The following is a 15461-nucleotide window of genomic DNA, read 5'->3' as shown; positions in this document are numbered from 1 at the left end:
ACCCTAAACCCTAAACCCTAAACCCTAAACCCCAAACCCCAAACCCCAAACCCCGAACCCGAAACCCCAAACCCCAAACCCCAAACCCCAAACCCTAAACCAAAGATGTTATCAACAATCTCTTTGATGGGATCACCTTGGGTTTGCAATACAAACTGTGAAGGAATAATGATAATGCATTTTCCGTCCTTGTTATCACCAAGTTGACCATCACCCAAATCAGCAATACACTTTACAAAAGTTTGTAATTTCTGAATTTCTTCTTCAGCTGTAATACTACACAATCAGATATTTTTGGTTAAATGCAAGACTTCACAATTATTCCACAAATACGAATAATTTATACTGGCTTGTAGTGTATTGTCTTATGTCTTTTGGAATGACTGGAAGTATTTGTCTAAAATCACCACCTATGACAACTGTTTTACCCCCAAATGTCATGCTTGAGCATGTATGATTAGAGAATCTCATTAGGTGCCAAGGACCTTGTGGTCCAATGGCATCAAACCCTTCCCTTTATATGGGAGGTGGTGGGTTCGAGCCTCAGTAGTAGTATTCAAAAAAGAGAATCTCATTATCTCATTAGGACTCTCATTGTTCTATCCAACGCATCAAAGCAATTTTTGTGTGTTGCATGTTGAGTCTTCATTTACAGAGATGCTACATTTAAAACAATTTTTCCTTTGACCTTAAAGCAAATGATATTGTTTTCCACAAAAAAACAACCCACCTTTATTGTTCTAAACATCTGCTATTACTTTATTGTAAATAATTAACTGTTCATCAATTAGTTTTGCTACCAAAATTTCATGTTTTTCTTTTAAGGCTTGCTAATCATATGTCATTTCTTCATACACTAACCAATTACCAAAAATACAATCACTAATTCCATTTGGTATAGGCATTGGTGGATAATCCGCTAATGACTTGTTCCAAGCATTCAATAATTTTTCATTTTCAGACAAAACATAATTCTTCTTTTGTGTTTCTGTTAGAACTAAATATACATGAAGAGTAAAAGTAATACATTAAGCGATAAGATTGGTAAAAATTCTAAAAGGAACAAACAGAAATATATGGGTACCTGGAACTGCTATAGTTCTCCTAGCATTATATTTAACATCCTCTGCAAAGATGTATCCAGACAACATCCAATACCATCTCTAGCTTGGACATTGCATTTGAGATTAACAAATTTACAAATAGTTTCCTTAAAGAATATACAGATGACCATTGTAATGCCTCATTAATTGCATTTACATATTCTTTATCATCCTCAATCAGTCCTCGTGCATAACATGCATGCATCTCTAAAAGAAGTATATTGCACTCCATCAACCAATTTGATAACTTAAAAGTTAGTCGGTCCCCAAACCGAGTAGACACCTTAGGTAAAACTAGGGCTGTCAAAGCGGGCTGGCCCGCCCCATTAGGCCCGCCCCACCGCGGGCCTAATTTTTAGCGGGCTTTTGCGGGCCGGCCCGTTAGGCCCGCGGGCTAGGATTCATACAACCCTAGCCCGCCCCGCGCGGGTTCGCGGGCCCCGCGGGCTGGCACGCGGGCTTTTGGCTTTCCTTTTTTTTTTTTAATTTTAATTTTAATTTTTTTAATAATTTAATGTGTACACAAAGTATTCTGTACACATAAATATAATATTCATGTGTACACGTACTGTGTACACATGAATATAATATTCATGTGTACACGTACTGTGTACACATGAATATGAATATATATTCATGTGTACACAGTACACAGTACACAGTGTATTGTGTACACATCAATATATACATATATTTATTAAAAAAAAAATGCGGGTCGCGGGCCAACCCACAGCCCGCGCGGGCTAACCCGCGCGGGTTGCGGGCCTTAGCGGGCTAGGCCCGTTAGGCCCGCTTCTTCGCTGGCCATGTTTTTTGTAGCCCTAACCCGCCCCACTTCGGGGCGGGTGCGGGCCAACCCGCGGGCTTCGGCCCACTTTGACAGTACTAGGTAAAACAGTTCACCACAATTTGGCGACACATAGAAATTTCTGCCAATTGCTAAATTCCTTTGCCTAAAACGTCATTCTAGAATAAATTAGAATAAATTTTAAACAACAATTAACATTGAAATTATATTACACATTATTGAAAATTTCTTTGTATATGACATTTTTAGTCTCACTCACAAATTGTCAATTATCCCCATAAATCAAAACTTTTAATTCCCTTGAATTACTTATTCTTGAAAGTGTTACGTATATTTAACCATTATTAAAGACAGGTTTTCTCAAAACTAAATCCACGTGCAATATAGAAAAGAATGCTAAATATATTATAAAAATTATATGAATTTAATTCACGAAAGTTTATACAATAATGCTAAATACAATATAAAAAATATGAATTTAATTCATATTATTTTTCAATTTATAAAAAAAACTTAACCAATAAATAGAAATTATATATATATATATATATATATATATATATATATATATGTGTATGTATATATGTATGTATGTATGTATGTATGTATAAATGTCATTTTATAATATTTAATTTAATAAACAAATATACTGCCAAAGACCTTGTGGTCAAGTGGCATCCGGTGTCCCGATTAACACTTCCACATGGATGTTAAGAAAGTAGCTGGTTTTTGTATATGCTTGATGAGAAATAGCTATAGCAAAAATGAGATCAAATGCTAACTGGCACTACTACAGAAAACACATTTAACGTCGCCTAAATAACGTCAGTTTTTTAGAAAACCGACAAAAAACTCGACGTCAAACAATTATTTATATTTATAATTTTTTTTAAAAACGGATACGGCGTCAGTTTTCCTACAAAACAGACGTTAAATAATTTTTTAAAAAATACGAAAATCATACGGCGTCGATTCGTCCAGGAACCAACGTCGTATTTATATTTTAAAATATTAAAAAAAACGTAAATAAATATATACGACGTCGGTTCCTGGACGAACCGACGTCATATATATTTTATTTTTTTAAAATATAAATACGACGTCGGATCTTCCTCGTATTGTATATTTTAAAAAAATAAAAAGAAATAAAATATATACGACGTCGTATTTATATTTTATGTTTTTTTAAATGAATTCATATCTGGTTTTTTATTTATAAAAAAAAATAAAATCCAACGGTAGATTTTTAATAAAACCTACCGTCCTCAAGAAAATTTCAGATCTGCGTTTTCTTCTTCTATCCTTCTTCGTTCTTCTTCTTCAAATAAACCACCGCCCGCCACCGCACCTCCACCGCACTTCGCCACCGCCCATCGCCACCGCCCGCACAGCCACCGCGCTTCGCCACCGCCCGCACAGCCGGCTTCGCCCCCGCCCACTGCCACCGCCCGCTCGCCCAGCCACCGCCTGCCCGGCCAGCCGCCGCCCAGCCACCGCGACACCGCCGGCCAACCCTCCGCCGGTAATTTTTTATTTATTTCGAATTTCGAATTATTGTTTAATACATTATGAATTTTAAGAAATTATTATATATTTTAGGAATTATAATGCATTTTAGGGCTTATAAATTAATAATTTCGAATTTTAAGAAATTATTATATATTGGTGTTTTCTTGAATCCAGTCTGCACTTTGTTTATATATATATATATATATATATAGTATTTGCATTGGCTTCTTGAATTATTAACATGTCTCCTCCAGTGTCAAACCATGAATGAGGAGGACATATTTAAAGTGCAAGATAAGAAATCACTTCTTCCCCTGGGTTGGATTCATGTAAGTTCATCCTCCCTAACTTATGTTACTGACTAACTTCCTAGTATTATTATTATTATATTATTTTCCTTGAATAAAATATTTCTAATTTCTTTGAATGAACTATTTTCCTGCTTCAAAAAATGTGTTAATAGCATTTTCAACACTTTCATTTCACCTTAAATTAGCCCTTTATTATTACACTTTCATTCCTAGAAGGATGCACCTACTCTTGTTTATAGACAGGTCAGTAATTTTTTCCAGTATAAACTTTTATTTTGTCTTTAGATAGAATTACATTATATCTATTAGTGTTGGATTATTATATTGTGTTAGAATATTATGTATGTTAGAATATATTTATTGTGTTGTATTAGTTTTAAACAATCCTATTATATTTTTGGTTGAATGGTTTGTTGATTGGTAATTTAATAAATACAAATAAATTAGTATTTAAAAAATATATAACTGTAGGAGTCTTTTACCTTAAAGGAGAAGACTCCTACCGTTATTTTTTTTATTTAAAAATAATACTATAAGCGTCTTTACCCCCTATTGTCCAATTTACGCGTCTTAAAAGTAAAGACGCGTAAAGTTGGCAGTTTTCAGCGTCTGGGTCTGGGTCATACGCGTCTTGACCAGTAAAGATGCATATTATCATTTAGTAAAGACGCAAATGACTCATTTTGTACTAGTGTGCATTTCTAAAAGCTTAATAAGGCACATGTTCTTGTAAAATTTCATTGTACATCTATTTCATCTTAATTTTCTCTCATTTAAATGTTGTCTGCTTTTATAGCAAAACTGTACTCACAATTCATTTTTTTTCTTCATATACTGCTCCTCAAACACCTTCCAACCACCCTTAGAACCTGGAAAGGTCTCCCCCCTACAGATCTCTGTAGTTTTCTGGAGGAAAGATGAAAACTTCAAGTAATATATGTGGAAAAAGAAAACTACATCTTGAAGACAACGGTAATCTCGATACATACCTTTTTTTTAGCTATATATATAAACTGCAATTATACCTTCTCATTGATTATCATCAAAGGGTTTAGGGACAGCTGATCTGCAAGTTTTAGCAAAAAGGAGGCTGGTTTTGCTATGATTCTAAGGTGCTGGTTACTCACATGCAGGTGCTCTAAAAGGAGTGTAGTCTTCCCCTTGATATCAATGCTTGATCTCCCTTTGGGTGGGCTCAGTAGAGGTAGGGGGGGAGGGTGCATGCTTGTGTGAATGGGTGCTACTATTTTATGATGATATTGTATGTTTGCATGTGTTGAAATGCCTTCTGAGATGGGAATTATCATTGCTGTGATATTAGAACTTTGATGTGGATAATTTGGTGAGGAAGTTGGTGTAGGGAGAGCCATTGCTTAGTTCTTGGTTGCAAGGGGTTTCCTCCAGAAAACTACAGAGATCTGTAGGGGGAGACCTTTCCAGGTTCTAAGGGTGGTTGGAAGGTGTTTGAGGAGCAGTATATGAAAAAATAAAATGAATTGTGAGTTGTGCAGTGGGAGTGAGGGAGAGGCCATTGCTTAGATCCGGGAGTAAACACTCCCCTCCGGTACCATGCAGAGATCTGCAGGAGGGTGGGTGCCCTGTGATCTAAGGGTGGTGGTGGGTAAGTATACCATTGCTCAAAGCTATGCTCTCAAGCTTCACTTGGATGAAATACAGAGCTCTGTACCTTGGGGAGTTGCATATGCTTTGAGGGTGGTTGAGGGTGCCATTGCTCTATGGTGTGGACTATATAAACCCTACTGGTTAAACTGCAGAGATCTGTACAGCTAGGGTTGGTCTACATAATAGAGGGTGGAAGGAGTTTTGAGAAGAAAAAGCATAATGTTGATAATAGAATCTTTGGAAAAGAAAAGGAGGAAAANTCCTTTGAGTACTTTAGGGTGTTTTAGTGCTTTGCACCTTTAGTATAGTATGATTTGATGAGTTAGTATTTGTACCCTTTGATTATATGGTCACTTTCAGGCCATTTGTACAGAACTATGTTTTGGTGTATATACATGCGCAGTTTTTTTTTTTTTTGTTATGATAAAAGAGAAGAGGAGAGGAGAAGACATTTAGGCTGGTAGTGTGGACTCCAGGGAGGTCAGATTGTGACTGAGGAGGAAACACAGCAGCAACAGGAACACACAGCTCCACAGCAATGATACCAAAAGTGGTTGAGCTGGTTTTGTTTTCTTGTGATCATTAATGTTGGAGAGAATAGTTGTATATAATGCTCAACTGTGATGTGTTTTGATTTTGGGAAGGGGGGCTATTGCATACAGGGGTTCTTTTTGCATACATCCTTAGTCTCCCTAACCCATTTATTGATCTTATGAGTGTCTCACATGTTTTGGTATAGCATACACATTGAGGTGGGAGTACTCTTGAGTAGATGATAATGAAATATGCTGAATTGATGTTGTGAGGCTGGATGGTGGATGAAAAGTTGAAAATGAAGAAAAATTGAAAAGAAAAAAGGGATTGGAATGGGACTTGTTTGGTGTATGGAGAGCCATTGCTTAGCATTTGAGTTGCAAGGCCTACCCCGGTAAAAACACAGAGATCTGTGCGGGGATGGTTGACTTGAGTGTTAAGGGTGGTTGGGAGGGAGCCATTGCTTGGTCTCACTGGTCTTAAGCCTCCGGTGGCAAAATGCGGAGCTCCGTACACTTGGAGGTGATTGGTGGGATCAAGGGTGGGGTTGGTGAGATCTATTGCTTGGCATGAGTTTCATAAAGGTTCTTGGGGGGAAAATACAGAGCTCTGTACCCCGGGGATTGAGACTTGTGTCAAGGGTAGAGGGTTGTTGGTTATAGCTATTCGGGTATCGGTCCCACCCTCTTGTGTGGGACTGAAAACATGATGATTGATAGTTTTGAGTTTGATAGATGATTAGGGAGAATAGGATTTATGCATTTAGAACTCTTTGTGGTTGTTAGCCTCTTCTAGGCTCTTGGTTTGTACATAGCAGTTGGGCAGATTTAGTAAAGGCTTCTAGCCTCTTTGGTTGCAGTGGTCACTTTTGGGGCCTGTGTGTATAGACTCTTTTTTTGATTTATGAAATTACAGTTGTTAGAAAAAAAAAAAACCCTAAACCCTAAACCCCTCCTCTTTTAATGACTTTAGGCCAATCAGTTTGAGTAACTTCTGTGGCAAAATTATAACAAAAATGTTGGTTCAAAGGCTTTCAGGGGTCCTTTCTAGGATCATTTCCCCAGTCCAACACTAGTACTGCCGGTCTCTTCTCTGCTCGCTGCGCTGTTCTCCTTCGTCGTCCAACGCCGCAGCCCGTCACCGTCCAGATCTAACGCCTCCAGCCCCGTCGCCGTCCAATCTCCACCATCCATCCTCCCCAGCCAACAAAACAGCCTCGCACAGCCGCCTCCTCGCCATTCGCTGCAGTAGCCGCCGGTCTCCAGCCCCCTCGCCGCAAGGTTTCTGGTCTCCAGTCGACGCCGCAAGGGTTCCGGTCTCCAGTTGTCGCCGCTCGCCGCTTGCCGCTGCCACCGGTATGTATGTATATATTATTTAAGGGACAATTAATTCATATATCTTATTTTTAATAAGAAACATAAGATATGCTTCGCTCTGAAGATTCTGCAATACACTATGAAGCGGTCAGAAATTTGGTTTCTTTTGAATTTGAAGTTAATGTATGCATCTTCTGCCTATTTAGATAATTTTTACCATTTTTTGGGTACCTGCTAGGACTAATTATATTGGTGTTATGTTAAGAAAGAAGTTCTTGCTACTAGAGCTTTGCAACCTATTGTTGGATTACTTATGTCTGATTAGTTTATGCATTTTGAGGTTACAGTTTAGGATTTAATGCTTCCACTGCAGCATTGGTTTTGGTTTTGATCTTTCGCAATTACATGTGCAAATTCCTCTCTATTTTATTGCAGGCTTTTATTTTGTCACTTGGTATTCAATTGTGAGTTTTTATTAGCCCTATTCATGAAGCCTCTTTCACTGATTTGATGAGTAGTATTATATTGTGTGCAATGTATTTACAGACTGCAAAGCATGTAATTATGGCAGGCTTATGTTCTTTTTCCTTTCAAGATCTGACTGTAAAGCCTAAAGAAAATACTTATGCCTATTTGATGATATGTCAAGATTATCCTAGAATTCTAAGGGCAGCTAAGTTAATATACTGCTGTAATTTGTAGTCATTAAAAGTTTAATACACACACATACTCACATGTTATAGCAACCAAATAATGGAATCTAAATAATGTGTTCTGTTTTAATTTTTGCTTCTCACACTTTAGAGTTGTGAATACTTGTTTTTTTTTTTTTAATGATAATAAACATTGAGTGGGCACTCTATGATTTTCTTCCCTTTCTTAGATAACCTTTTCTAGTTTGCGGTTTGCCATTACAGATCATAAAAAATGAAGACCTTGAAGAGTTGAAGGAAATTGGGTTATGGAACATTTGGCACTGTCTATCATGGCAAATGGAGAGGAATAGATGTTGCCATCAAGAGAATAAAGAAAAGCTGCTTCACTGGCCGATCATCAGAGCAAGAGAGGCTGGTGAGTTTTCTATAGTGATTTTAAGGTTCTGTTGTCAGTGCATGTAATTTATGCTGCCTTATACATTATCCATAAGGGAGGAAGCTGCAAAGTGCTGTTAATTTTAATCATTAATAATTTAATACCCTTTGGAGTCTTTGCATAAGGTAAATTAATTTTAATTGTTTAAGGTAAATTAATTCTAATTTAATTTCTGGTAATATGTTGTAAATTATTGATGCAATTCTTGATTTGGTTGTCCTTGCATAAGGTAAATTAATTTAAATTGTCTATTTATTTCTTTATATTTGAGATGGCTGCTGAAAATTTATTTTGAGATTGCAGGTTCAGGTCTGAATACTTTGGTGAAAATGAAAGAATTGCAGGTAATTAGGTAAAAGGGGGTTTGCAGGTTCAAGAGGATGGTATGTTTGATTCTTTCCCTTTTTTAGAATTATAGAAATCCATGATCTGTAATGGATTAGGATTAGCCTTTTAATAGTGTAGAAGGACAATTATCTTCACATGCTTGTATGATCTTTAGCCTTTTCTTGTTTGGAATAAGTGAGAATTATTTATTGTTGTTATTGTGAGGCATGTTCACACCTCAGAAAAAGAAAGAAAACAGAAAGAGCATAAAGAAAGAGGGCAGATGTGCATTTGTGCAAAGATATGCGCACATGATTGTTATGAATTATGTACATATTTGTTAATTTGTGAAACAAGTCTAAATGAGAGTTAGAGGAATAGGAAAAAACTATGACATTAACTATTCAGCATTCTTTGTTGGAAGACAATTGATAAACTGTGAACTCTGGCCTACATATGGTCTTAATGAATATTATATACATGTGTTATGAACGTAAACAAACATTTACTTTGACTGCTATGAAAACTGTTGTAATGAACATTGCTTTATATTGCTTTAAAGTGCGTTTGTTTGCATTTAAACTGCTTACAAAATTAAAGTCTCATATTTGCTATTTTTCAGTAGTTATTAGAGCAGAACTTGGCTTGATTTAAAACAATGAAGCCTGCTCTCAGTTCTGACAAATCTCAAAAGAATTTGACAAAGTCTGGCTTTTCTAGTAGTTAGTAGTAGTTATGTTCGGGTATGCGTTACCATATTTGAACTTTCTTTTTCAGCAGTTCTTATTCTAGCATCTCATGCCTGCATTCAGTCTTTTCCAAAGATTGATATGCAAAGTATGCTAGAAAATTTTCTTGCCCTGAAATTGGATTATGTATCTACTCCCAGATTAGGAATGAATGCCTGTATCTGTAAAATGTTCTGTATGTGTGTCTACTATCCTCTGCTACTTTAGATCACCTGTGTTATTTGAACTGACTCCAATGTATTTTCACAATTTGCAGTGCACTCGAGCTCTTTCTTGTGAAGAGGAAAATCAAGAGTCCTTCCTGGCTATCAATTTTTTCCTAGCTGTCCAACCCCTCAACGTGTGAGGCCTCAAAGACAATATTCCAGAGATTCTTCCAGTGGTTGTTGCAGCAATAAATGTGAAGAACAATTGTATTCTGCATCTGCATCTGTTATCTGCTGTCACAAGGCCAAGGTACAATCTATTTAACTTGTTATTTGCTTCTTCTGATTATGATGAATCAAACTAGCTACATAATTGTTGTTTTTCCCACTTATAATTTATGTTTGCATAGTAGTGCTAGTACATAGGTCATAACCACTGCAACAATTAAGCTGACTTTTGCTAAAGGCAACTGAATGCATTCACCTTATCTCTTTCATATTGATGCTCCAACTTTAACCTCTGAATTAATAAGGTTGGGGATGCTTTCTCATTTTACTGCTGTGCGGAAGCTTGAGCGAAGCATATTTCCAATGGGATTTACCAAGGAAGCAACAGATAGAAATTCAAAAGCTGGAACTAATATTATTAGTTTTGAAAGCAAGCAAGTTCAGCTTACAGATAGAATTATTTTCAATTGACAAGATTTTATATCTTTGCTTACATATTCTTTCGATCTAGTCTTTCCTGCTGTTGTAATTTAAGTTCTTGATTATGGATTCTCTTTGAAATACCAGTGAAAGAGCTTTGTTGAACCGTTTGATGGTTGATTATACTGGTATGAAACAAATTAATGTTGAATATTGATAATATTGTTGAAATGTACAGGGCAACATTGGTAGTTTCATCAAATAAATATTTTTTTTTTAAAAGCAAGACAATCTGCGTCAGAAATATGTTGTCCATTATTGATGCAATTCTTGATTTGGTTGTCCTTGCATAAGGTAAATTAATTTAAATTGTTTATTTATTTCTTTATTTTTGAGATGGCTGCTGAAAATTTGTTTTGAGATTGAAGGTTCAGGTCTGAATACTTAGGTGAAAATGAAAGAATTGCAGGTGAATCCAGGTTGTGACAATATGCAGCATGTGTTTGGACTGGGAGAAACAACAAGGCATGTGTGGGACTATTTTGCTAAAGCTATGGGAACTGGCATTCAAGTGAGGAGTGAAAGACATGTTTGTTATGAATGATTAAAGTTGAAAAACAGGATGATGATGTTTGTGGCACAAAGGCTCCCAGTTCTGATTTTGTGGGAACTTTGGGTGAACTATGCACATTGCAAGTATGGAGGAGGAAGGCCATCAACAGCAAGGATAATAAAGCAGGGGAGCAGGATCATAAGAATAAAGATCAGGTAAACGTTCAATCTCAATCTTTGAGAAAGGATGTGAGAACTGACGGGAAAAGTAAGGAAAAGGATGTTACAAATAACAGCCAGGGAATTAAGCATAGCCCAACAGGTGTTTGTGAAAATGACTATAAGAAGAATGGAACAGCAACTGCAGGGAATGTGAATGCAAATAAGAATAATGTACAAGGACATGGGACTGGAGGAAGGAAGGAGATCAGGGGTGTAAAACAAGGGCAAACAACAGTGCCCAGATATGCATCCCTATTTGCAAAAGACACTGCAAAGGCAGGGGTCAGTGTTCTTGCTGGCCTTGCACAACCAGAAATCAGAGACAAAGTGACTGAGGTACACAGAGGCCTCCCTGCAATCCGGTTTGAGGAGGCTGAAATTAAGCAACTGAACATCATAGAAGATCATCTGCTGATAGGAAAATTCTCCTGGGGAAGGCCAAACTTGGACAACATCAGGAGGCATTTTGCTGAAAAATTTATTTTAAAAGGGTCTATCACCATTGGGTGGATTGACCCGAGGCATATCACATTGGCATTTTCAAATGAGGAAGATTGTTTAGAAATTCTGATGAAGGACCAAATATTGTTTGAAGGGAAATACCCTATGAGAATCTTTAGATGGACTCTGGGCTTCTCAACTGAGAAGGAGTCTAGTCTAGCTGCAGTGTGGATACAATTACCCATGCTAAGTGCTAATCTGTTCAACCTGGCAGCATTGAAACAAATATGCAGGCCAATAGGCAAGTTCTTGGCTGCAGATCATGCAACATTGAACTTTTCTGGGAAAAATGAAATGAACAACAGAACTGGAGGTCAAGTCCCCAATTCCAAGGGGATGGGAGAAAAAGCACAACAACTGGAAAGCAAACAGGCTGGAACTATGCCTGAGAAGGGCAAGGGAGTGGCAAAGGGGAACATGCCTGAGTCAAGCAGGCAGGCTGAGGAAAGGGGAAAACAAGAGGGAATCAAAATAAGAGAGGGGGGAGTTCAAATCGGCATCTCTCCTTTCTGATCTGCACTTACTGCGGCGAAAACAACTGCTACGATCTCCTTGGTGATTTTCTATTACGATCATTTCCTCTACTTTGCCTTGCAGTGAATCAATTTTATTTGATTAGCTTATCAATTTTTTCAGTCTCTCTCAAAATGCTTATGCCTCTAAAATTAAAATTAAGGCAGTGTTGTTAGCTGTGTGCCTGTGTATTAAAGTAGTGTCTGTCACTTGCAGTTTATTTTCTCTTCTTGTTTTCCAAATCAATATTCTAGAACCACTGCACACTCGTCTATATTTTTTAGAAATAAAAAGAAATAGAATGCATGATTGTCACCACACATAGAGTCTCTAGTCTAGTGAGAAGTGGTGAGGTAGGTGGCAGCAATTGCAGTTCGCCACCCACTAAGATGAAGGATCAGTGGCTCCTGCAACATACATACATGAATGCCTCATTTCCATTATTTTTATGCGTAAATACAGGCTACGAAGTATATATAAGAGTTAAAGTTGTATTTGGTCTTTTAGTCTGTCAGCCAATGAACACAAGTATTTAATTTTGCAGTGATCAATTGAGTAACATTGAAGTATATATAAGAGTTAAAAGTTTCAAGGAGGAACAAATCTTGAAGTTGCCAATATGAAGTTCATAAAACTTGGATCAAAGCTTGATTGCTTTCAATAAAAAGGGAACAACCTCAGGTAAGATGTTTTGCTAACCTTCTCAAAAGTTTATTACTAGCTATTGTAATTGTTAATACTGTGGTGGATTAAAGTAGCTTGTTTATCTATTTTTTTTTTCTTTTACTATTTTAAATTTTCTGGGGTTTTGTTGATTTTGTGTAGTATTACCCCTCTAATCCTTCCTCTTCCCATTGAAACACAAATTAATATTCAAATTTGAAGAGAAAATCTATATGTCCTAGCTGGGGTCTGTCGGAAAGTGATATTGAAAAATGTGATCTATTCCTCTAAAATATCTTGGTAGTTTGCATAGTGTTTTTCATTGAGATCTTAGTGAATTGCTATGATAAGAACTGTTTTGAATCATTAATTTATAAGCCTTGTGTGATTATAGACAATAATGCAAATCACCATTAGGCAACTGTATGTTCTTTTTACTGGATTGTTCCCGATTTTATACAACTTGGAGAAATTTTGCATAATATACAACTTGTGGCTGCAAAGCTGGACTAGTGCTAGTTATTACAGGCCGCTTTTCTGTCGATTTGCAATCTGCAGGCTTATTTGCTTCTGAGAATATCATTTCTTTTCTACCTAATTCCTCTCTTTCTTTGTGATTCTTCATGGAAAGGGCAGACAACTGTTTATCAAACGCTTTTCGATACATTGAGAGGAGATACTTCTCCATGGAAGAATCACTGTTTCAATGGAACTTCATTAGGAGTTAATAATTGTCTTCTACTAGGCTCAATAGAACTTCTGATTTGCTCCATGTCCTGCTAAGTGTGCCAAGAAGGAGACAAGTGAACAATATATCTATCACAAAGCATAATTAAGCATAAAGGTTAACTAGAATCCTACCAAATCAAGATGGTAAGCAGCTCTGCAGATAGTACTGTTTTCAGCAATGGAAGAATCACTGTTTCAATGGAAAATTACTTGGCTAAACTGCAAAAATGAACCACATCTGCCATGCAAGTCTATACTACTTCTCCTATTCTTGATTTGTTAATTTTACTTGGCTAAGATATTTTTACTTCCATGTGTCTTTATAGGCTCGAAAGGAGAAGATCTGCGACGACAACGAGCTAACGACGGCTTCAGATCTGTGGCGACAATGAGCTACTGATGGCTTCAGATCTGTGACGACGAGGGCTACCGAGGGCTTCAGATCTGGACTTTGTGCTTGTTTATATGTTTGCATCTTAATATTTTTCCAACTTTTTGTTATTGTTGAAATATTTCATATTTTGGACAGCAGACCAGCAGCCGTTTAGGCAGCAGACCAGCAGCCTTATTTATGTTTTATTATTATGTTAGTGCAATGTTAGGCAGCACCATTTGTCAGTCAACAACATGTTAGGCAGCAGCCTTATTTGGTTTGTTAGGCAGCAGTTTCTTTTAGACTTTTTAGTGCAGAATTGTCTTTCACTCATGTGTATAAATAGAGATGTATTAGTTAGCATGAAAAATAACAGTTTAAGAATTTTTTCTCCCTTCAATTCCTTAACATGGTATCAGAGCCATGTCCTTTGGCCTGATTTTCTTCTTCTTTCTTCGTATGAACAGTAAATTACTGTTCATCCGAACTGAAAAATTCAAACACAGCTTCCCAATATAAGTTTTTCATAAATTTGAAGATATAGTGTCATTCTAGAAGCTCAGGATTATTGTATTTTGTTGGAGTCACTCCAAACTGACTCCAAACTGCTGCTACACACTTTTTTCGGCAAACTTTTTCAGTAAAGTTTTCAGATCGGTCTATCCCTTTGCTGCGACACTATCCTGATTTTCTCACATTTGATTTATCAATATGGCAGATGAGGAAATTATTGATAGTGTCCAAAATACTCCTCTTCCAGTCCAACCTTCTCTCCAAGTTCAACCTAAATCTCTCCAAGTTCAACCTAAAGTCTACGTTCCAAATCTTTCTGGGAGTTTAACTATCACCAGTGAAAGACTCATTGGTTCCCAAAATTATCAAGATTGGGCATCAGCAGTAGAACTATGGTTTATGGGTCAAGGAGTGGTTGACCACCTCACTACTACAGCAGAAGAAATTCAGCATGAAAAGGATATTTGGAAGAGAGTTGATGCTCAACTTTGCAGTCTATTATGGCAATCTCTTGCCCCGGATTTAATCCCCATGTTTAGACCTTTCAGAACCTGTTTTTCTGTATGGAAACAGGCTCAATCTCTTTATACAAACGACATCTCTCGTTTTTATTTCATTGTCAGTGAAATACTAAGTGTCAAGAAGTCAGAAATGTCCATGGAAAAATTTTTGGGGAAAATCCAAGGACTCATGGCTGAATTCAACAAACTCATGCCTATTGGAGGATCACCTGAAGAGCAACTTACTCAACGAGACAAGTTTTTTGTTGTTCTCACACTTGCCAAACTTGAACCAGAATTTGAGCAAGTTCGAAATAGTATACTTGGAGATGGAGCTGTTCCAAATACCAAAGAAATGTTCAAAAGACTTCTTCAAGTCTCCTCCATCCATAGAGGGAACACATCAACCCTTGTCGATCATTCTGCTCTCACTACTCAAAGTTACAATAGAGGAAGAGGTCGAGGAAGCAATCGAGGTGGCCGAGGCGGAGGACGAAATTCTACCCGTTTTTGTGACTTCTGTAACAAACAAGGGCACACTCGTGAGGTTTGCTGGAAACTTCATGGAAAACCAACTATGGTGAATATAGCTCAGTCTGCGAATTCAGATACACAAGTTATCTCAAAGGATGAGTATGCAGAATTCTTGCAATTAAAGGCCGCCAAAACAACCATTTCTCCAGACAGCACCCACATTGCTCTTGCTTCACAATCAAACTCTGTTTGGTT

At 37.1% G+C, this 15461-nt stretch overlaps 1 protein-coding gene across 13 annotated transcripts; it reads left to right on the top strand.

Annotated features, from left to right (window-relative positions):
- Positions 1-3378: 3378 nt before the first annotated feature.
- Positions 3379-14119, top strand: LOC115998875. Of its 13 annotated transcripts, none has more exons than XM_031238544.1 (11): positions 3379-3433; positions 3675-3749; positions 4598-4703; positions 6926-7243; positions 8122-8275; positions 8600-8679; positions 9629-9828; positions 10052-11996; positions 12499-12635; positions 13254-13490; positions 13673-14119. In XM_031238544.1, exon 8 carries the CDS (start codon positions 10767-10769, stop codon positions 11952-11954), a length of 1188 nt encoding a protein of 395 aa, XP_031094404.1. In that variant the 5' UTR covers positions 3379-3433; positions 3675-3749; positions 4598-4703; positions 6926-7243; positions 8122-8275; positions 8600-8679; positions 9629-9828; positions 10052-10766; the 3' UTR covers positions 11955-11996; positions 12499-12635; positions 13254-13490; positions 13673-14119. The 13 variants fall into 13 exon arrangements, with proteins under 13 accessions (XP_031094404.1, XP_031094398.1, XP_031094401.1 ...); XM_031238538.1 differs by having other exon boundaries at positions 6918-7243; XM_031238541.1 differs by lacking the exons at positions 3379-3433; positions 3675-3749 and having other exon boundaries at positions 4166-4703; positions 6918-7243; positions 10405-10520; positions 10628-11996.
- Positions 14120-15461: the final 1342 nt, after the last annotated feature.

The sequence above is a fragment of the Ipomoea triloba genome, chromosome 12 (assembly GCF_003576645.1).
Source record: "Ipomoea triloba cultivar NCNSP0323 chromosome 12, ASM357664v1".
Lineage (NCBI taxonomy): Eukaryota > Viridiplantae > Streptophyta > Magnoliopsida > Solanales > Convolvulaceae > Ipomoea > Ipomoea triloba.
Note: the sequence above shows the minus strand (reverse complement) of the source record. Positions and strands in the feature narration are given on the sequence as shown.